General features: G+C 60.3%; 3 protein-coding genes across 4 annotated transcripts; 1 reads left to right on the top strand and 2 right to left on the bottom strand.

Moving 5' to 3' along the window:
• Nucleotides 1-1,803: 1,803 nt before the first annotated feature.
• Nucleotides 1,804-6,755, bottom strand: TMEM151A (transmembrane protein 151A). Its single transcript, XM_030811255.1, has 2 exons — nucleotides 6,512-6,755; nucleotides 1,804-4,263 (listed from the first exon to the last, which is right to left on the bottom strand). Exons 1-2 carry the CDS (start codon nucleotides 6,584-6,586, stop codon nucleotides 2,932-2,934), a joined length of 1,407 nt encoding a protein of 468 aa, XP_030667115.1. The 5' UTR covers nucleotides 6,587-6,755; the 3' UTR covers nucleotides 1,804-2,931.
• A 2,819-nt stretch (nucleotides 6,756-9,574) lies between these two features.
• YIF1A (Yip1 interacting factor homolog A, membrane trafficking protein) lies at nucleotides 9,575-14,238 on the top strand. 2 transcript variants are annotated; one of them, XM_003274227.3, is made up of 8 exons: nucleotides 9,590-9,845; nucleotides 10,531-10,742; nucleotides 10,907-11,011; nucleotides 11,141-11,219; nucleotides 13,059-13,116; nucleotides 13,281-13,436; nucleotides 13,853-13,946; nucleotides 14,035-14,238. In XM_003274227.3, the coding sequence occupies exons 1-8, from the start codon at nucleotides 9,815-9,817 to the stop codon at nucleotides 14,179-14,181; spliced, it is 882 nt and encodes a 293-aa protein (XP_003274275.1). In that variant the 5' UTR covers nucleotides 9,590-9,814; the 3' UTR covers nucleotides 14,182-14,238. The 2 variants fall into 2 exon arrangements, with proteins under 2 accessions (XP_012352366.1, XP_003274275.1); XM_012496912.2 differs by lacking the exon at nucleotides 13,281-13,436 and having other exon boundaries at nucleotides 9,575-9,845.
• A 368-nt stretch (nucleotides 14,239-14,606) lies between these two features.
• Nucleotides 14,607-20,619, bottom strand: CNIH2 (cornichon family AMPA receptor auxiliary protein 2). The gene is made up of 6 exons (XM_030811254.1): nucleotides 20,238-20,619; nucleotides 16,471-16,539; nucleotides 16,039-16,086; nucleotides 15,671-15,783; nucleotides 15,427-15,570; nucleotides 14,607-15,248 (listed from the first exon to the last, which is right to left on the bottom strand). Exons 1-6 carry the CDS (start codon nucleotides 20,316-20,318, stop codon nucleotides 15,221-15,223), a joined length of 483 nt encoding a protein of 160 aa, XP_030667114.1. The 5' UTR covers nucleotides 20,319-20,619; the 3' UTR covers nucleotides 14,607-15,220.
• Between the last annotated feature and the right edge of the window lie 370 nt (nucleotides 20,620-20,989).

Raw genomic sequence — 20,989 nt, 5'->3', positions numbered from 1 at the left:
AGAGAGGACAAAAATGGCCTTCACCAATACTGCTTCTATTCAAGGGGCATTCTTGGAGACCCCTTCCAGCACCTTCTGTTTATATCTAATATCCTAGAATTCAGCCACACAGTCATACCATATATGCCAGGAAGGCTGGAAATGTTGCCTTTTAGCTGGGCACATTGCCATCTGCAGCAAAACTGGGGTTCTGTTTTTGGGGAAGGGAGGAGAATGGATAGTGGCCAGTGGGCAGTTGTTGGCTATGGTGTTAGAGCAGAATGGTGGAAAAAGTGTCTTTCCCATGGCAAGGAGCTGAAACCAGCATGCTGGCCTCCCTACACGCTGGAGCCTTTTTTTTTTTTTTTTTTTGAGACAGAGTCTCAGGTGGAGTGCAGTGGCGCAATTTCAGCTCACTGCATCCTTTGCCTCTCGGGCTCAAGCGATTCTCCTGCCTCAGCCTCCTGAGTAGCTGTCACAGGTGCCCGCCACCACACCTAGCTAATTTTTGTATTTTTTGTAGAGACGGGGTAGGGGGTCTCACCATTTTAGCCAGGCTGGTCTTGAACTCCTGACCTCAAATGATCTGCCTGCCCCAGCCTCCGAAAGTGCTGGAATTACAGGCATGAGCCACTGTGCCCGGCCACCCTCTGCGGCCTTGTTGAACGTTTGGGCACCATAGGGTTTTCCACCTAATTTGCTTCTGAACGAGGAACTGATTTCACACCCAAAGAAGAGAGGCTATGGGTTAACGCACAGGGAGAACTCTGGTCTTTCACTCCACCCTCCCCACAGAGCCAGCAGGTAGCTGGACTTTTGCTAAATATCCTAAAATGCAGCCTTGACTGTATCACGTCCCTGCCCAACCCCCTTCCATGGTTCCAGATTGCCCAGTTTGCTCCAGTTTAAGGACAAATTCTAGGATTTGGCATGGAAGCTGCAGCAAAGCCTTCCATGGCTTCTTGCTTCTATCTCTCTCCTCGTCACACCTCAGCTCATGCCCAGCAGCCAGGCCTTTGTCTGTCCAAGACGCTGCCTGCCCTGTCTTTGCTTAGGGAAATCCACCCATTCTCAGCACCCTTCCCGGGTCACCACTAGCCCTTATGCCACCTTTGCGTGAAAGGGAAAAGGGTCCCCCTTCTCCAAGTGGATGTAGCTCCATGCCAGAGTTTGGGGAGTGGCCTGTAGGCTGGATTCCATGCACGCTTGCCCCTTAGCCCACTGCCCTTGCCCTTTACTGCTGCACATGTGACAATGCCACGTCCAGGAATCTTTCAGAGCTCCATCAGGGAGTCAGGACCTTCCTTTTCCCTGATGTTTTCTCTGCCTTTGGATTCCATGCCAGCCTGCCCCGGTTTGGGGCTGCCCTTTCCAGCTTTGTGTCCTCTGACCTGCTTCATGCCCTTTCCCTCAGACTGATAATGTCAGTAGCCGCTGGGGGACACTGAACTCGAGTCACAGACCATAGCTCTTTCTCCCCACTTTGGGGACCGGCCACCACTCCCTTAGCCCTCAGCATGCCCAGCAGCAGAACGGAATGCCCCACTGAGCTGGAAGAAGGGCCACCTTGACAATGCCTTAGCAGTGACCCAGGCCCAGATACCAGAGTCAGGGGAGCCAGGTGCTCAGAGCGACTCACACTTGAGTCTCAGAGGCCCCAGGCTACACAGGGGAGGTTTCCTCTCCTCCCCTTACTTGGTTCCTGGGAACACTGGAGCCCAATTCTGAGTCCCTTCCCAGAACCCCTCATCGTGCCCTGAACCACAGGGGCCCATAATGCTTGCAATGGAGGGCTTAGACCCACGACCCAGGAATGCACAGGCCTTCCATTCCATACCTTTATTTAATCTGCATCTTCTCAGCCTCCTCCCTTCCCCACCACCCCTTAGAGGGCGTGGAAGCCCTCGTTGAAAGAGAAGGAACTCCTCTCTCCTCCCTGGGGGTCAGTGTCCCCTGGGCCAAGACTCGTTGATGGGAGAAGCAAGGGCCTGCGTGGTGGAGCAAGGACATCATCCAAGAGGCTGTGGCCGAGGCCCGGCCCCTCGGATGCCCTCTAGGCCTGGGACCCACGGATCATGAGGAAAGTGAAGAGTAGATAAGTCTGGGAGGGCAAGGAACGGGCATCCCTGCGTGTGTGTGGCTGATGGAGGCAGACATGGACTTTGGGAGGCAGGAGCAGAAGCCAGGGGATGTGGGGACCAGGTGAGGCCCTGAGAAGGAACCCCAGGTTGTAGGGGTAGCTGAATGTGGGGGGAGGGTGCGGTGGGCACCAGGGGAAACAGTACGGGTGGATGGGGCAAGGCTGTGCTCTAAGAACCAGGCTCCCAGTGGAGGAACGGCACTGCTAGGTCCGATCAGTGACTGGCCCTGAGCAGTGGGCGAGAGGGCAGGCAGGGAGAGGGGCCTATCAGGGGAGGATGGGAATGTTGGGTGAGTAGCAGGGCCAAGGCCATGGTGCCACCACAGCCAGCTCTTCAGCCCCAGGGAAGCCAACTTGGCTGGGCATGGCCCCAACCCTCCAATTTGTGCTTCTGCGTCACTAGGGGGGCTCCCAGCATGGCCTCAGCCCCGGCAGGGAAGTGTCCACAGGCAGCCTCTGCTGCAGGCAACAGCTGGCCGCAGGACTCCTCCTCCATCCCAGCCTTTCTGGAAGCTTCTTCTCCTGCCCTTTGTGAGAGGCCTTCAGGCCAGATCATCGGCCATGGGGGGGCGGGGGGGTGAAGCCATGTTGGGGGCGATTCTTAGGCTCCACTTAGGTGGCTTCCATTTCCTCCAAAATGACCACAGGTCACTGCATTTCAGTCTGTTTAAGGACCCCCCACCCCCACCCTCACCCCTGCCCCTTGTGTGTGGCTGGTCTGTTTTCCCGCCTGTTTTGGACAACAGTCACTCGGGCATCTAAGCCCATGGTGGAATGGTGGGGAGGGGGCCACTCTGGGGGCCGTGGGGGTCTCAGAGCGCGCCCTGCCCATCCCCCTGGCAGCCGCTGTCTCCGTGGACAATGAGCACCGGGAAGTAGAGGGCGTCCTCATAGCAGGGCGGGCTCTCAAGGGGTTCCGTGTCCTCTCCACGGCGCCCCAGCGGCCCCCCGCTCAGGCTGCGGAAGACCCCTGGTGTGGCCCGGCCGCCAGCACCCAGCGAGAGGCGGCTGCGGCTGAAGGGCAGGCGGGGCCCGCTGGGCCGGGCGGGGGGCAGCGAGTTGCTGCTGACGGAGCGGCGGCAGCGCTGGCAGCCTCTGAGGTAGGCGCCCGAGCCCGCGCCCATGACCACGGCCTCCGAGTAGCTGGGCACCAGCTGCCGGTTGGAGCAGATGTGCCACTCGAGCTCGGTGAAGTCCACTGTGGCCACGCGGGACAACGGGGGCCCGCTGGGCACGGCCCCCGGTGGGGGCGAGCTAGCGCCAAAGAGCTTCTCCACCTGGTAGTGCACGTGAGCCGTGCCATAGGCGGCCACGACGCGCAGGGGCCACGACAGCGTGGCCGCCGACACGAGCCAGAAGACCCAGGCGCGCGCGTACCAGGGTGGGCTGCGGGGGTCGGCGAAGACCATGAGCGACTCGCGGAAGTCCACGTCCTTCAGGTGCATGCCCTCGCGCGCCTCCAGGTAGTCGTCCAGGCCCTCGTTGGCGCTGAAGAAGCGCGCCCGCTGCGTGAGGTACGAGGCCTCGGCCTCCGCGCTGCCGAAGCTGAAGCACTTGGTGAAGCGCAGCCGCGTGGCCGCGTGCTCCGCCAGCCCCACCAGCTCCTTGGAGACGTCGCGGACGCCGTGCGCCGAGTAGTCAAACTCGCCGCGGGCCGTGCGGCTGTCGGCGCGCTCATGGTACACCTGTGTGGTGGTGTAGGCGTCGCCGTTGCGGTAGCGCGTGATCTGGCGGGTGCGCCGCACGTAGTGATAGCTGGTGGCCTTCCACCAGACGCATGGCGGCGCCTGCTGCAGCCGGCGGATCAGCGCCAGCACCGTGTGGGCGTCGGTGCGTGGCGCCTGGCAGGACCGCACGTGACAGTGCCAGCACTCAGCCAGGTAGAGGAGGTAGAGGAGGGAGACGAAGGCCAGCGGGATGTACAGGTAGCCATCGGAGCAGGGGCTGGCCGGGTAGGTCGGTGGCGGGTCCCCGGCTCCCCGGGCCAAGGCGGCCTCGGGCCCCAGGACCAGCCGTGGCACTGTGGCCAGGCGACACCAGGCCACCACGGCCCCGCAGGCGTGGATGAGCAGCGTGAGGAGCAGGCACTTCCAGTGCGACTCGCGGCACAGAGAGCTTCCCAGGGACTGTTTCAGGGGCCGCTGCTGCAGGTGGGCAGAGAAAGGGAAGTCTGTGTCAGGTGGGGCCATCAGTGGGGCCTGCCACTTTGCTTAACCCGGCTGAGGGAGGTGATACCGTGAGCCCCATTTTACAGAGGAGGAAACTGAGGCTTAGAGGGATGAGCAGCTTGCTCCAGGCTTCACATTTCCAGCTCACTCACAGTGGCGCTGCAGATTCAAACCCAGGACTCGCTGCCCCAAACCCATCCTCCACTGTGCCCTGCTAGCACTCGGCCAACCGCACACAGGACACAACAGGCCCACCTCAGCCAGGAGGGATGGATCCTTACACTGGCTATTGTGGGTTCTAGTCCTGGCTCTGCCCTGATTTGCTGTGTGGACTTGGCTACATCTCTGCCCTCTCTGGGCCTTGATTCTTGGTCCTGTTGGTCTGGGAAGCCAGGGTGGAAGGGGTCTGAGGTGTAAACAGCATGGGATTTGGAGTTCCACTGCCCAGGAGCCAGTGCTGGCTCCACCACTTACTGTATGACTTGGGCAGGTCCCTCATCCTCTCTGGACCTCAATTTCCTCATCTGTAAACTAGGTCTATTGTGAGGATTCAACAAGATCATATGTGTGAAGATGTGAGCACAGGGTCTGGCCATGGGAATAAATATGATCACCATTACCCTGAGACTCCCTCTGGTCCCTTGTTCCACAGGGACTCAGAAGTCTCGGCAGAGGCTTTTGAGTTGACGAGAAAGAGGGAGCCTCAAGAACGGGGGAAGTGCGAGTCTTGGGGTGGGGAGCAGATGGAGGGCCATCCTCCACTCCCCATCTGTGCTGAGCAAGGGGGTGGGACACAGCTACTCGGCAGCAGGGGCCACTCCCTGGCTCAGAGGGCTTGCCACACCCTCCCTGGCAGGGCTGCCAGCCTAGCCACATCACCCTCAGGTGCCCATGGAGAGAGAGGCAGGTAGGGATAAAGTGGGGAGAGGGGAAGGGTAAAAAGGGGAGGAAAAAAGTGGAAACAACAAAAGAGGGGTTAGGGGCCACCTCTCCTACCCCAGACCTACCAGGCCTCTAGAGGCCCAAGAGGAGAGGAACCACCCCCCAGCCCAGCCCAGATACAGCCTGTCCCCATCACTCAGCACGGGAGCACAGCGCCACCTGACCTGCAAGGCCTGTCAGGTGCACACACACTTGTCCACACCTCTCCAACACATGCTCCTCACAGACCCACCCACCATGGAGGGCCACACTGCCTGTCACCCAGGAAACTCCAGATCCTCGCCTGTCCCCAGGGCACAGACTCCCAGAATCGTAGCATGGTACACATACACAACACACACACACACAAACACACACACACACACCACATACCCATCCACCACAGGACACACACGTGCACATACACGTTGCACATGCAGTGAAGCCCAGAGACATACCAGACCTTCACTTGACCACAGTGCACATCTCCCCACCCCCCACTGCAAACTGACCCCCACGCTCCTCAGACTCCACAGAGAGAGACCCGCCCACAACGGGACTCACTCACATGCACACACCTAGAGCACTGGGTGACAACCCGAGCCAGGCACCCACTCGCCCCTCACCTGACTACAGGGCACACACATCCAATTCACACACCCACACAACACACACACAGAAGCAGGCTACATTCACCCAAATGCACACACAGCCCCACTCACCACCCTATCACCCCACACATCACCCGGGGCCCCAGGTCCTGCAGACCTTCCTGGCTAGGGCTGAGGAGGGGCCGTCGGGGGTCCCAGCCAGCAGAATGGGCCCTCAATCCTCACCTCGAGGACAAGGAGAAGGGGTACCCAGGCGCCTCCCTTCCTCTTCCCCTCCTCCCCTCTAGGCTCTCTGCGACTGCTGCTGCATTGCAGGCGCTGCCCGGACACCTCGTGAGCGGCTGGGCCGGGCTGGGGACCTGACCCCGCGGCCCTGGGGGTGGGGGCAGCATCCCCCGCTGCGCTGCGGCACTGGGACGCGTGGGGGCCAGGCGCTGACGTCACAGGACGGGCGAGGCTGGATGAGGGGGCGCCGGGGGCGGAAGTCGCCCCGTATATTGCTGTTCAGCCTCCCCACCCCTACCCCCAACGCGGGCCCCTGGACCCCTGGCAGGGCGCAGGTGACCCCAATGACGTCATTGGCCGTAAGGGCTCTGGGACTTCCCTCCTCAGCCCCTCTGTTGGGGTCGCCTTCTGCACTGGTCCCTCTCACGCCGCCCCAGGCCCGGCTCCGGCCCCCCCCGCGCCGGTACCTCTTCCCGCAGCGGCTCGCCGTCCGGGATGAGCGCGGGCACCTCCCCGCCGTCGCCAGCGCCGTCCTCGGGCATGGTGTCCTGGCTGCTTGGGCGGCCCCAGCCCGAGCACCGGGCATGATAGGGGGGAGCACGGAGGGCTGCGGCGCGGCCCCCGGGGGCGTCCGCTCGGCTCAGCGGCCGCGGAGGGAGTGCGCGGAGCTCGAGCCCAAGCGCCGCGGCAGCGGCTGCGGCGGCAGCAGCGTTGGCGGCCCGGGTGCCCGGCGCCCCGCCCTCCGCTGACCCCGCCCCCGCGGCACCGGCGGCGCCGCCGGCAGCGCCTGGCACCGCGGGCGCTCCGCCCGCCCCCGAGAAGCCCCCGCTGGGCGGCTGGACCCCTGGGTTCTCCTCCGGCCGCGCTCGCGCTCGCGACCTTGAGCTGTCTAACCCTCTGGCGCCTGAGCTTCCTGGGCTGTAAAACCCTCGAGGAAGGAGAATCTCCAAGGTGGGTGGGCGCTCGCAGGGTCCCATCTCTAAGGAGTAGGCCCAGAGTTAAGCCCACCCAGATCCCATCCCTGAAGCCTCACTTGGAGAAGAGGGTGGTTACAGCTGAGAAAAGCGTGGTGAGTCTCACTGGCTGGGCAGGGGTGCTGGGCTCAGCTTAGCACAGGCAGGCTGGGGCCAGGACACAAGGGACCCTAGGCTGCGTGACCTTGGGCCAGCATGCTCCACTCTCAACCTCAGTTTTCCCATCTGAGAAATGGGGATAGAAGCTGGACTGAATGGCTCATGCCTGTAATCCCAGCACTTTGGGAGACCGAGGTGGGAGGATCACTGGAGCCCAGGAATTCCAGCAGCCTTGGAAAGATGGTGAAACCCTGCCTATACAAAAAATTAAAAAATGAGCTGGGTATGATGGTGTGGTGTGCACCTGTATTCCCAGCTACTCGGGAGGCTAAGACAGGAGGATCAATTGAGTCTGAGAGTAAGAGGCTGCAGTGAGCTGTGTTTGCACCACTGTTCTCCAGCTGCGTGACAAAGTGAGACCCTGTCTAGAAGGAGAAGGAGAAAGAGAAGGAGAAGAAGAAGAAGAAGAAGAAGAAGGAGAAAGAACGAAAAAAGAAAGAAAGAAAGAAAAAGAAAAAGAAAGGACATAGAAAGGTTTTGGATTCAGTTTACAAGCATCCATCATGCCCTGTACTTCAGCCTGTGTGACAGAGTAAGACCCCGTCTTGAAGAAGAAGAAGAAGGAGGAGGAGGAGGAGGAAGAGGAAGAGGAGGAGGAGGAGGAAAGAAAGAAAGAAGGAAAGAAAGAAAAGAAAGAAAGAAAGAAGGAAAGAAAGAAAGAAAGAAAGAAAGAAAGGACATAGAAAGGTTTTGGATTCAGTTCACAAGCATCCATTGTGCCCTGCAGTGACATGGGAACTGACTTGCATTAGATGACCCCCTCCTAGGTACACGTGGCCCCAGTGCTACTTCCTAGCCCTTCAGGGCCTCAGATCTTCACATCTGAGCCTGGGTCTAGCTTTGCTCCCAAACCAGACAATCTGGGCAGAAAATGAGCTGCAATACTGGTGGGTTAATTCATTGAGTATGTGCGTGTGTTCAGGCAAACAGCAACTCAAAGACCATTCAATTAAACATCCTTACCCACTTAAAGATTAGGTAACTGAGATGTGGACACAGGAAAGGACTGGTCCAGGGTTTTGTCTATTTATTATGTATTTCTTGGACACAGATGTTTATTAGGTGTCTTCTATATGCAAGTATTGTGCTTGGCACTGGGAAGACAAGGGTGGAAGTGGAAAATGACAACAGGGCCTGTCCTCATGGAACTTAACATGCAGGGCAAATTGGGTGCACCCAGAGGGGGCCTAGAACCCAGCCTATGACCTCCACCCCTGACCAGGTCAGGTCTCTGTTCCCTTTGTCCCTCTGAGAGGCACGAGATGAACTGGCTCTTAAAGATAACTAGGCTTATGGACGAGTGGATATGAGGGGGAAGGGCATCCCAGGTGGAGGGGACCTCTGGGCAATGGCACTGCAATCAGACCACGTGGGCTGAGTTTGGGGAGCAGGAAGGTCATCTGGTGTAACTGGATACCTGGTAGCTAATTAGAGAGGTCGCAGAGAACCTGCTCATGCTCTCTAGAAAGCGGTGGCTGAAGGTCTGTGAGAGGGAGGCCCCCGAAGACTGTCTCCGCGGGGGTGGGAGTGATCAGAACCTAGGTGGAGAGAAAGGAACCCCCGGGACTACAAGTGAGGCTTGGGGGCCTCACTTCGAGAAGACCACAGGCCCCGCGATGACTCAGGAGTTTAGGCTGCAGCTTCAGGACGCATATCAGCACACCTCTGCCCCCAAATCTGCTGGACTACGGGAGAGTCTATGGGACATGCCCGAGGCAGGATCCTGCCCCACCTATACCACCCAATCTCTCAGACTTCGGATCCTCTGGGCCCCAGTTCTGCAGTATGCGTGTATGTGTGCGTGCGGCCACGCGCTCGCACCCCAAATCTTCCCATCCGCAGGCCCCCGGGAGTCTACAGGATGGCGGCAGAGGCGGGAGGGCATTTTCAGCACCGGACGACGGACAGCACCCGCGCGGAGAAGAGGAGTGGGAGGCGGGAGGAGTCAGCATCCTGGGGCTTGCTTGGCAGCTCTGTCACTGATAGGTCCGGACTCCCACCACCACCTCCGGGGCTGCCAGGGCTCCGTTCCAAGATTGGGTGAAGTGTAGGTGACGGGGGAGGAAAACAAGCCCAGAGAGGGAGGAACAGGCGCCCCGAAGGGCAGGGCTTGGTTGGAGCTCGACCGCCCCATTCCCTCCCGGAGTACGTCCCACCAAGGAAGCTTTGTTCCTGACTCCGGCCGCAGGTTACCTCTCGGCTCCCTGGTGTAGTCGTGGCAGGGTACGTCAAGTGCCTCACCGCGCAGGCGCGCAAATAATTCTCGCCCACCTTCTTCCTTAACTCTTCTATTGGCTGTTCCCACCGCGAACTGGCAAGCCCGTGATCCAATCCCAGGCACCGCAGGTGGCTCCGCCTATCCCTCACCCGGATGTTGCCTTCTGCCGAATCCGCTCAGGGCAGAGCTCGTCAGTGGCCAATTGGGAGAGGGGAGGGGCGAGCCGGCGCCGCCGAAGAGCCAATGGCAGGCGCGGGGGATGACGCCACGGACATGGTGGCCGAGACCGGCGAGGTGGGGGACGTGTTGCGCGGCCGGGTGGCCTCGGTCGGTACCCTGGGCGCGGAGCAGCTGCCTCATTAGTATTCGTACCCACGAGGCGGCGCAGCGGGCCCTCGGGGAGAGCGAGCGTCGCGGCCATGGCTTATCACTCGGGCTACGGAGCCCACGGTGCGTGGGGCGCGGGCGGGGCGCGGCGCGGCCGGCGGGGGGAGTCGGCGGCGCGGCCCGCTCACCCCGAGGGAGATAGCGACTGGGACCGCTGCCCAGGGCGGGGGTGTCACTCGGGTTCCTGCCCCTCGCAACACTCCAACGCGTCCCGGACTTCGCCCTCTCGGCCCAGTCCTGAGACCGGGCGGTGGTAGCACAGCTGGGAATCCTATGCCGGAGTCGGGCAAAAACGGGGTCCGCCTCCGCCTCCAGAAACTCCTTTGACTGTTGTGAACCTGGGGAGGTCCCTGAGCACTGTCCAGGGCCTCCGGGTAGCCAGCTGTCGCCTCTCTCCGCTTTGCTCACAGAAGGATGCCCTCCCAGTTATTCTCACCTAGCAAACTTCTACTCACTGTGGCTCAGTTCAGAGGTCACTTCCAATGAGAGGCCTTCAGAAACCCCGAGTGGGCAACCAGTTCTAGGCGCTGCCTCAGCTCTTCCTTTGCCTACATTTAGCAACGGATTTCTCGCAAAGGATCCGTCATCAAAGTTTTTTCTCAGTTAGCTCCCCCTCACCCAACTTGGGGTCCCCTCACTGATCGGTGCCTGCAGGACCCGTGCAGGGCTGTCCAGCCAGGGAAGGGGCGGTGGTTTGCGCTCATGCTTGGAATTTATGTCATCTATTCTGATACCTCCAAACCCACAGGCTCCAAGCACAGGGCCCGGGCAGCCCCGGATCCCCCTCCCCTCTTCGATGACACAAGCGGTGGTTATTCCAGCCAGCCCGGGGGATACCCAGCCTCAGGAGCAGACGTGGCCTTCAGTGTCAACCACTTGCTTGGGGACCCAATGGCCAATGTGGCTATGGCCTATGGCAGCTCCATCGCATCCCATGGGAAGGACATGGTGCACAAGGAGGTGTGACCTGCCCCCGGGGCACGGGTGGCAGAATTTTTGGCTAGGGCTGGGGCATCATGGGATTCCACCCGATTCCTCACAGTGCTCTCAGGGATGGAGCACACAGAGGGGCACCCTGAGGCCTGGGGTGCGGCTTGCCCACAGCCTCCTCTCTCCCCTCCCAGCTGCACCGTTTTGTGTCTGTGAGCAAACTCAAGTATTTTTTTGCTGTGGACACAGCCTACGTGGCCAAGAAGCTAGGGCTGCTGGTCTTCCCCTACACACACCAGGTGAGCTTCCTACCAAGGGAGCTGGTGGGCCTTCCTCATTCTGCCCGAGTCTGGCCCCCAGACCTCAACCCCCTTCTCTCCTCTTTTCTCTTTTTCCTCTCCTGATGTGGCCGCTGCTGCCACTGCCAGAACTGGGAAGTGCAGTACAGTCATGATGTTCCTCTGCCCCCCCGGCAAGACCTCAACGCCCCTGACCTCTATATCCCCAGTGAGTCTCCAACCTGGGCTGGGGAACATGGTGGGATGGGGTCGAGGGGGACTTGTGCCTTGAGGGATGAATGGGAAGAGAGGCTCAGCTAATGAGTCAGCATCTGTTCTTGGTGCTTTGTGTATGTGTGGCAGTTGCAAGACACCAGGCAGGCAGTGCAGGGTGACCAGTAAGGAGCTTCCTGAATGTGCCTTCAGTGTCCCCAGGACACCCTTTTGAGACCTTCCTGTCCCTTGATTTGGACTATATCCCTCCCCAGCCTGGAGCTCTGGGTTTAGACCTGGCTTTGCAGATTCCAGCTGTGGGACTTCAGGCTGGTTATTTGTACTTTTCGGTGAAACAGGACTAATGTAGTCCCTACCTCAAAGGACTGTTGGAGAGATTCAGCAAGGTGATGTTTGCTCAGCACCTCACCTGGCACACAGGAAGGACGTAGGAAACATTAACTCTTATCATCGTTATTGCTTGTCCTCCAAGGCGTGCTCCGTTATCCCTTCTTCCAAGAAGCCTTTCCTGACCCCCTGAGCAAGTGGTGGCTCCCTTCTGGGTTCCCACAACTGCCTGTCCACATGGCATTTTTCAGGCTGCCCACATGTACAGGTGACTCTTCTCTGTTTTGTTGGCTGCACAGGGCCAGGCCCATCGTGGACACCCAGGGTGAGTGAGTGTGCAGGGACCAGCCCGCAGATGAGCTTCCAGTGAGGGCAGCCAGTGGGACTGAGGGCAGGCAGCCAGCCTAGGTGTGCTGGGCAGCACAGGGGCTTCCATCCTTCATCACGTGTGCCCATCATAGCCACCGTGTAAGGCTGGAACTGGCATCCCCATTTTACATGTTGAAGCCAAGCCTCAGAGGACCTTCAGTGTCGTTGAGGCCTCAGAGTTGACAGGTGGTACAGCTGATTTCCTGACTCCAGAACTCCAGACACTCCCCGCTGGTGGTCATGTCAGTGCTTTTTTTTTTTTCTTCTTTTGAGACAGGGTCTCACTCTGTTACCCAGTCTGGGGTACAGTGGTGTGGTCTTGGCTCACTGCAACCTCTGCCTCTCAGGCTCAGGTGGCGATCCTCCTGCCTCAGTCTCCTGAGCAGCTGGGACTGCAGGCTACAGGCGCCTGCCACCAGGCCCAGCTAATTTTTGTATTTTTAGTAGAGACAGGGTTTTGCCATGTTGCCCAGGCTGGTCTTGAACTCCTGGGTTCAAGTGAGCTGCCTGCCTTGGCCTCCCAAAGTGCTGGGATTACAGGCATGAGCTACTGTGCCCAGCCAATTCTAGTGCTTTAAGCGGGGCAGAAGACAGAGTTAAAACTGCTACTAATGCCCGGCTCCCACTGGCTCTGAGCTTTTATGAATACTGCCCAAAGTTAAAGTTGGAGTTCCCTGCATTGTTGGGCAGCCAGAGCCCTAGCCAGTGCTGAGACTTAGAATTGCTGACTGCGGTGAGGTCATCTCCATGGCCCCAGACTCAGGACAGCATGGGTGTCCACTGAACCTGCATTCTGGTCTTGTCAGAAACCAGTTTGGTCCCTGTATAGGCGGAACAATGGCCTTGGCCCATGACACAGTTTCTGAGATGCAGCAGAAAACTGATGAGCTTCCCAGCACAGGGTAAGGAAAGGTGGCTTGTGGTCCTGGAAGAAGGGTCAGGTGGCATTTACACAGTGGGAGAGGGCTGATCGGAGACAGGCACCCCAGTCAGGGCATTTGGGAGCAGAATGTGGAGGTCAGGCCATGCTGGGCTATGCAGAGAAGGAAATATGGGACGTGTCAGTGAACCCGAATGCCTAGTAAGGCAGCTCTGATGGAGGAAGCCAAGCTGATCGCATCTCTCTGGCACTTGGCAGCGATGGCCTTCATTACTTACGTGCTTCTGGCTGGGATGGCACTGGGCATTCAGAAAAGGTCAGTGCCAAACCCCTCCCTTACCCTCCCCTCCCTGTGAGCTCTTCTCCCAACCTCCCTAGGGCATATGTGGTGGTCCCCAGCTCACCCTCTGTTGCCCCAGTCTATCTTCCTCACCCCTGCCTCAGGATGCCTGGCTCTGAGCCACCCCTGCTTTGGCGCAGGTTCTCCCCGGAGGTGCTGGGCCTGTGTGCAAGCACGGCGCTGGTGTGGGTGGTGATGGAGGTGCTGGCCTTGCTCCTGGGCCTCTACCTGGCCACCGTGCGCAGTGACCTGAGCACCTTTCACCTGCTGGCCTACAGTGGCTACAAATATGTGGGGTGAGCACTTGTGGGCCAGGGGGAGGTGGCCTTGGGTCTGGGCCTGCATAGCTGTAGCCTCGAACTGTGACCCTGGACATGTCTCGGCCACTAGTGACCTCTAGCACTGCTCTGTTAAGAGGGAGCAGCTGTCTCCAGCAGTCTCCTGAGGACCTGGGTGCCATGCAGAGGTTGGGGAGGTGTTGAGAGTCACTCTGCGAGAGTCTTGGGGAGAGAAGGGGGTCTCAGATCCAGGTCCTGGGGCTGAGTCCTGGGCCTTCCATATCCCTTTGGGGTCTGGTTCCCTGTGGGGACAGATTGAGAGTAAAAGGCGCTGTGGGAGGTGGGGTCTAGCTGGGCTCTGGGCATTGGGGGTAGGGCCAATCTCAGGCCTAGACCCCTGGGGGTCACCAACCCTTTCCTCCTCCCACCTCCAGAATGATCCTTAGTGTGCTCACGGGGCTGCTGTTCGGCAGCGATGGCTACTACGTGGCGCTGGCCTGGACCTCATCGGCACTCATGTACTTCATTGTGAGTCTGGCACGCCCCCCATTCCCCTGCCTTCACTTGAGGGCAAACCTCCCCCTCCTGGCCAGGCTTCAGCTCTCCTTTCTTCCAGGTGCGCTCTTTGCGGACAGCAGCCCTGGGCCCCGACAGCATGGGGGGCCCTGTCCCCCGGCAGCGTCTCCAGCTCTACCTGACTCTGGGAGCTGCAGCCTTCCAGCCCCTCATCATATACTGGCTGACTTTCCACCTGGTCCGGTGACCCCCTGGCCCCAGATGGCACTGAGTTTTTCATTCATTGAAGATTTGATTTCCTTGACTTTGTCTGGCCCTTGTTCCTGGGGCCTGATGGGGAGCTACAGATACCTCTGGGCCTCTATATTGCCCAGGGGACCAGGCTTGGGGCTGTCTAGGAAGAAGGTGGACCCAGGGAGGGCTTCATGACTTTGGTGACCTTGATACTGCCTTGTAAGGGTTTCAGCAGCCTCAGCTGGGAAAGAGAAGATGGAAGGAGGCTGCTGAGGGGACCTGGAAGGCCTCTGATCCCTCTGGGGGGCTCCAGCAGGGTCTGTGGGCTAGTGGGGTGAGACAAGCCAGGCTGGGGATTCAGCTTAGGGCTGCCCCCTATACAGTCCCTGTAATCAGCCCCCATCTCCTCTTCAAGCTTTCCAGGAGCAGAACCGGGGCCCACATATTTGCAGTAGTTTATTCATATTTTGTCACAAATGGCCGGGGAGGGGGTGCCGGACTCCTCCAGGCGACATAGAAAATAGGTCCAAGAGACAAGGTGGGCTGGGGTTGGGGCAGATGGAGACAGGGCTGGAGAAAGAGCCTAGGGGAGAGGGGAGGGCAGACTAGGGGTGGGGCTGCCCCCCTGCTGAGCCTGCTCATTCCCGGTGCGGGTACCCCCCCACCTGCAGGGGGAGCCTCAGGGTGGGGGTGGAGGGGGTGGCCCAGAATTTCCAGGGTCAAGCTCTGCCCCTTGGCAGGGCCCAAGTTTCCCCCGAAATGGACAAGTTTGGAGGTCCTGCCCCTTCCAGGAATGACTGCCATGCTCACAGGCTGGCAGAGGAGCCCCTGCCCCTGTTTCGAGCTCTGCCCAGCCGCTCTAGTCCAAGGGGGAGGGCTGTGAAGGCGGGGGGGGGGGTGGTTCCCCGCAGCAGCAGTTTGGGGGTTGGAGAGGCTGGGGGCACCAGTGCCCCCTCCCTCCCCAGGGCTGAGGCCTCTGCGGCCAAGGGGCAGGGCTGGGGGTGCACAGGCGTCCGGTCCATTCTGGGCTCGCTCCCTGGCCGGCTTCCCCCTTAGAAACTCACCAACGTATAAACCATACTGTGGGAAGATGAGCCAGTGAGCCTAGCCCTGCACACACACAGCCACCCAGATGCCCACCTGGCCACACCCCGGGCTGCCCTCAGTCCTCAAGGGCAAAAAGCAGGAACTTGGGATTGGAAGCATGATGCTGGGACATCCCTTCCCTGAGTTCTGACTGCCGTGGGCAAGGCCTCACCTGTACAGGTAATAGAAGAAGGAGAGCAGGTAGAAGGCAAGTTTGCACCAGGACTCCTTCTGGCAGTAGTTGAGAATGTCAGCATTCATGATGGAGACCGCATCATACATGACCTCAGAGCCATCTGCAGGACGGTGGAAGTACCTGAGGCAGACAGGGGCTTGAGTGTCTGCCATCAGGGCTCCCACCCCCATCCTGCCCGTGTTCCCCAACTCAGCCTCCCCAAGGCAGCTGCTACCCTCACCTCCAGAGGTGGTAGAAGAGGAGGGGGATGTTGAGGCCCAGGGTCACCCACTCTGCTGCACACAGAAACATCAGACAGAAGAGGCCGTGGATGGAATATTCTGGGACCACCAGCTGGGGGAGTGAGGGTGAGAGGTCAGCAGCCTGGTGCTATGACAGACCCAGGCTTCAAGGGCACAGAGAGGAGCTGGGGTTTGGGAGGTGCCCACCCACTGTGACCTCTGGGGATTAAAAGGCCTCTGGCTTCCCACTCCCTCCCAAGTAGAGTGGATCAAACAGGCCCAAAGCAGGGGAAGGCCTGGTTCTGGGCCACAGACAGTGGGGGCAGCGCTGGGCTAGGAGCCTCCTGCCCCCAGCCCTGACACTGACCTTCCTCAGGAGGCAGCAGATGCGTTCGATGTTTTTTAAACGCTCGCGCTGTTGGGGGAAGGAAAAGGCCGCGATGGGGGAGGCGGAGAAGCAGGTACTGGATCAGCTCCCACCGCCCCGCATGTGGCCGCCAGGGGGCGCCAGAGCGGTCTCTGCGGCACTGTCGGCGCGGCTGCTTCCCGGCCGCGCCGTCCCCATGGAGACCGTCACCATGGAGGGGCCTTCACCCGCGTCTCCATGGCAACGGCCCAGAGCCTGGCAACCACCGCCCCGCCAGGAGGAACTCAGCCCTGAGCCCGCGCCAGGTGTTTGCTGGGGGCGGAGACAGAGAGGAAGGGGGTACCCCCGTCTTCCCGTCTCCCACCCCCAGCTCACGACAGATGGAAAGACAGACGGACGGACACACCTCGGCACAGCACATGTATCACTTACTGCCCGCGCAGGGTTCCCCTGGTCGATGGGGTTCTTGAAGTCGGTCCGCAGCTCATCAAAGGCTATGATCTGGGGGAGGGGCGTGTGCCCGTCAGGGTTGGGGCAGCAGCTTATGTCCTCCCCTCAAGTCCTTCTATGGGATAGTTTACTGAAGAGGACCAGCCAGGTGGAGCTTGTTGCAAAGGTGGAGAAACCGAGGCCCAGGGAGGGGCAGGGCCTGGTCCAAGGTCATTACAACAGTCCAGAAGGGAACCCTAGCGTCTGGATGCCCAGTTCAGGCCCATGTCCACTACACCCCCTTCCAAAACATCCCAAGACATGGCCTCGTGTCTGTCCTGCCAGGTCTCAGGCCCTGTGCGGAGCACTGGGGCTCCAGAGGCCTGGGATGCAGCACCTGCCCGGGAGGAACCCAGGACCAGAGGGATGATCACTCTACCTTCCAGGTGATCAGGGTTTGGGGTACAGGGAGGACCTGAGGTGGGCGCTTAACCCTGTGTGGGGGGTGAGGGAGTTCAGGCTCGACTCGGAGTAGGTGTTGGTGAGCAAATGGGGGAAATGCAGTCCAAGCAGTAGAAGGTGCAATGGCAGAGGGGTGAAAGGTCAGGAGACATTCTGGAGGCTGTGGGTTTCATGGGGCTGGCATGACAGCGCAGCGAGCAGGAAGAAAAGAGAGTGGTGGAAGAGGAGTTGGAGAGTTCAGCAGAGCCAGACATGGGTGCCCTGCGAGGCCAGACCAGGATTTTGGACTTTAACACAAAAATATTGGGGGGAGGCATTGAAGAGTACACAGCAGCAGAGTGGGGTGGTCAGGTCCATGTCTTAGGATTGGTCCACGTCTCAGGATTGGTGGGGCAGGAAATCTGAGCTCAATGACAGTCACAGCTGAGATCTAAGTGGTGCTTCTGCTGGCCGGTATGTGGATTAACTCATTTAATTCTTACAACCTAATGACTTAGGTACTAGTTTCATTTTCATGTCTGTTTTGCAGATGAGGAAACTGGGGAAGGTTAAGTGACTTGTCCAGGGCCACACGGCTGGTTAGTGGATTCTAACCCAGTGTGACTCCAGAGTTAAAATTCCTAACCACTGTGTCATACTCAGGCCAGACCAGCAAGGGGACGGTTTGGAGGGTTAGGGGCAGGGCTGATGGTGGTCTGAGTGAGGAGAGTTGTAGTGGAGATGGAAGGCATGTATGGGATTCTACAGCTCTTTAGGAGCCAGACTCCAGAGGGTTCAAATGGCCGAGAAGTGAAGGCAGAAGTCTAAGGTGGCTTCAGGTGTTGGGGTGTCTGACAGACAGTGTCCTCATGGGTGGAAACTCTCCAGGGGAGCAAGTGTTTGAGGGGATGATGGGATGGGCCTGGAAGGAGCTGACAGGTGACTTGGGGGAAATGGGCTGGCAGAGGAGCCTGCTGGGGTCCCCTCCCGTCAGCTCCAGCCCCAGGATGAGGCAGCAGGCCCACCACCCCCACGCATCCCAGACCCCAGACGGCTCAGAGAGAAAGAACATGGACTTCCTGGAGGGAGCTGGGGCCATCTGGATCACCCCCGCCCCTGCCCAGCTCCCCATTGACTCTGGGCAGCCGCCGCTTGGCACGCACAGCAACAGGGTCCACAGGGAGCAGAAGGGTGCCGTCTGTGCCCCAGAGCTGGCACCACCAGCAGGCGGCGGGCGTCGCGCCTCCCACCCCCCAGCCTGCTTGGCGCTGACTCAGCCCCCCCGGAACAAACAATCCCCCATGGTGACAGCTGACACGCGTCACTCACCGCCAGGGTTGCCTAGGAACACTGGGGCCTGGGCTGAGGGTCTGAAGTGGGATCTGGGGTCCTGCCCTGTAAGAGTCTAGTTCTTAGCAGCTGTGGACTGAGGACCACACCTCCTATCCCCCTACCACCCAGCAGACCGCACTAGGCGCTCTGATGTGCACAGGCCCAGTTTGCCGGCGAGGAACCAGACTCGGGACAAATGACTTGCTAAGATTGTCCAGCTAAATGGCTGAGTGGACAAGAGTACCTCACACAGGTGCTCAATCAATATCTGTTGAATGAACAAAGACATTTCTTCAAAGCTTGGGCCTTTCCTCCTAGCCTGAGTACTCCACAAGGGCAAAGTCTGGGTTTTATTCATCCTTGACCCCCTCAAAGCCACCCAGAGCCTGATCTTTGGGAAGCATCAATGCAGGCGTGGTGGATAAACTGCTGAGAATCCCCTGAGGACAGGGACCCTACAGGGGCTGTGGGAAGGCCCTGGGTGGGGAAGGCCCCAAAAAGGGGCTTCTTGAATTCCAGGAGCCCTTCTCCCAGGAGCTGGTCAGCTCTGCATTCCCTAGCCTGTGGCCGCCAGCTCCCTCCAATCCTTAGAACCCTAGCCCTCCTGCCCCTACCCCACAGAAAGAAAAATAGAGTAACTCGGGGTGCGGGGGAGGGGGGGAAACACAAAGCAACCAAGACCCAGAGAGAGAGCAGAGCCAGGCCAGGGAGTGACAGTGCTGAGGTGCCTGTGGGGGCTCACTCCTCACACAGTAGGTGTTCAGTCAGTCTATGGAATCCCGATGTCAAAGAGCAAGGTGTCAGGGGATGGCAAAGGGAGCGCAGGGGGAACCATGGAGCAGGCGGCAGGTCCCAGGAAGAGAAAGGAGAGAGGAAGTGGGGAGCCCGGGAAAGAAGCAGGTGAGGCACCGGGAGGAAGGAGGGAAGGGCTATGGGAAATGGGATCGAGGGAGGGATAAGAGGACCCCCCGAAAGGGAATGACAATCAGGGAGGTGTGCGCGGGAGGTGTGAGCAGAGGATGCTGAGCTGAGCCGGCCAGGGCCGAGCTGGGCAGACTGTTACAGAGACAGGCACGGGGTTTGGGTGGGGGTGGGGAGGGAGGGCAGTAAAGTGGGGCGAGGGGCCCCCCAACAACCAGCTGGAGGCTGATTGATAGTTCTGTAGTGAGGGGAAGGGAGCCAGGCAGAGGAGGCCCTGGAGGAGAGGGGCTGGGAGGGGAGGAGGAGGGAGCCTGGGGGAAGCAATGGGTCGGATGCAGGATAAGGAATGGACATTTTGAAGAACCAGGTGTGAGGCTAGGCCAGGGTGAGGGACAGACCAAGGGGTATGTGAGACAAAGGGGAAGGGGAACAGGAAGAGGAGGGAAGCTGGAAAATGGAGAGGAAACCTGGGGGGCTGGGAAGCCCCCAACAGGAGGGGTAGGGAAACCCAAGGTGAGCCGGTGGTGGGGGCTAGGTCTCTGGGAGCTGATGAGAGCCAACTGCTGCTTGGTCAGGGAGGGGGCGGGGAAGGCAAAGGGTTAATGGGCTCTGAGATCTGTGGGTCCTGTAAACAGATGCAGTTGCCATAGCAACCAGCTCCATCACTCTGGCTGGAAAAACCCACAAAGGAGGGGGGGGGCAGCAGACAGACAAACTGCCCGACGGACTAATGGAGGCGGCTGGATGGTGTGGGGGGGGGGGACGTAGAAGAAGATAAAGGAGCAAAAATTCCAGAAATTCCACTCCCCACCTCACGGGCTGCATGGGGCAGAGGACGAGGGCAGAGGAGGGGGTCAGGGACCGACTGACATACACACAGACAGGCGGGGGCGGCGGAGGAAGGGGGGCCCCAGGAAGAAAGCCGACCATGGGGGTGTTAATAGGGGCGAAGCCGACAAGCCGACGGCTGGGGGATAGCAAGTTTCCCCTGGGCTCTGAGACCACCCGCCCTGGGTCCCTCCAGCTCCGCGTGGCCCCTGCCCCCCACCCCGCCCCCAGCCCCAGCCCGGCCTTACGTGCCAGATGACAAAGAAGATGAGGGAGGCGCACAGCACCAGGGTGAGCATGTAGCAGAACGCGGCGAAGGTGAACGCCATGGCCCCCGCGCCGGGCGGCGGCCCGGGGGGCGCCAGCGCGGGGCCCGGGCGCAAGGGGACGCCCCCCGGCCCGCGCTTAGGGCCGGCCGGGCATGGCCCGTGCGGCTCGGGGGAGGTGGGTGATGCGGCCGGGACCGGGACCGCGGGGCCGTGGGGGGCGCGGGGCGCGGGCCGGTGGGCTCGGGGGGCGCGTCCGCTGCCGGCTGCCCGGGCCCCGATCGCTCATCCTGCGATCCCTCGCCCGCGGCTCCCTCGCTCTCCAGCCCGCGAAGCCGGCGGGGCGGAGCCGGGGGCGGGGCCGCCGCTCGAGCGGCCTCGGGCGGGGCTGGGTCTCCGCGCGCCCCTCGTCTGCCCGCCCGGCTCGGGCGCCACCCCCAGCCCCGACGAGCTCGCGGCCGTTCACCCTCCGGACAGCATAGACGCGGCCGCCCCCCAGCACCCCGCACCCCTAGGCACTCCAGCCACCAGCACGGTCGCACTCGGCCCCCTCGGGCGGGCGCTCAGGGCAGAGGCTGAAGTGCGAGGCACTTGTCACTGTCGGAGGCGGCAGAAGCACCTGGCTGGGACACACAGTGAAGCCAGGACAGGGGCTGAATGGGGGCAGCGGGGTTTTGGGGGGCGCTGAAGGAGGTCGGGCCAGGTGCAGTGGAGGCCCTCTCATCGGCTGCCCG

This window comes from Nomascus leucogenys, chromosome 4, assembly GCF_006542625.1.
Source record: "Nomascus leucogenys isolate Asia chromosome 4, Asia_NLE_v1, whole genome shotgun sequence".
NCBI lineage: Eukaryota > Metazoa > Chordata > Mammalia > Primates > Hylobatidae > Nomascus > Nomascus leucogenys.
The sequence above is the reverse complement of the archived record's forward strand: the minus strand, read 5'-3'. Positions and strand labels throughout refer to the sequence as shown.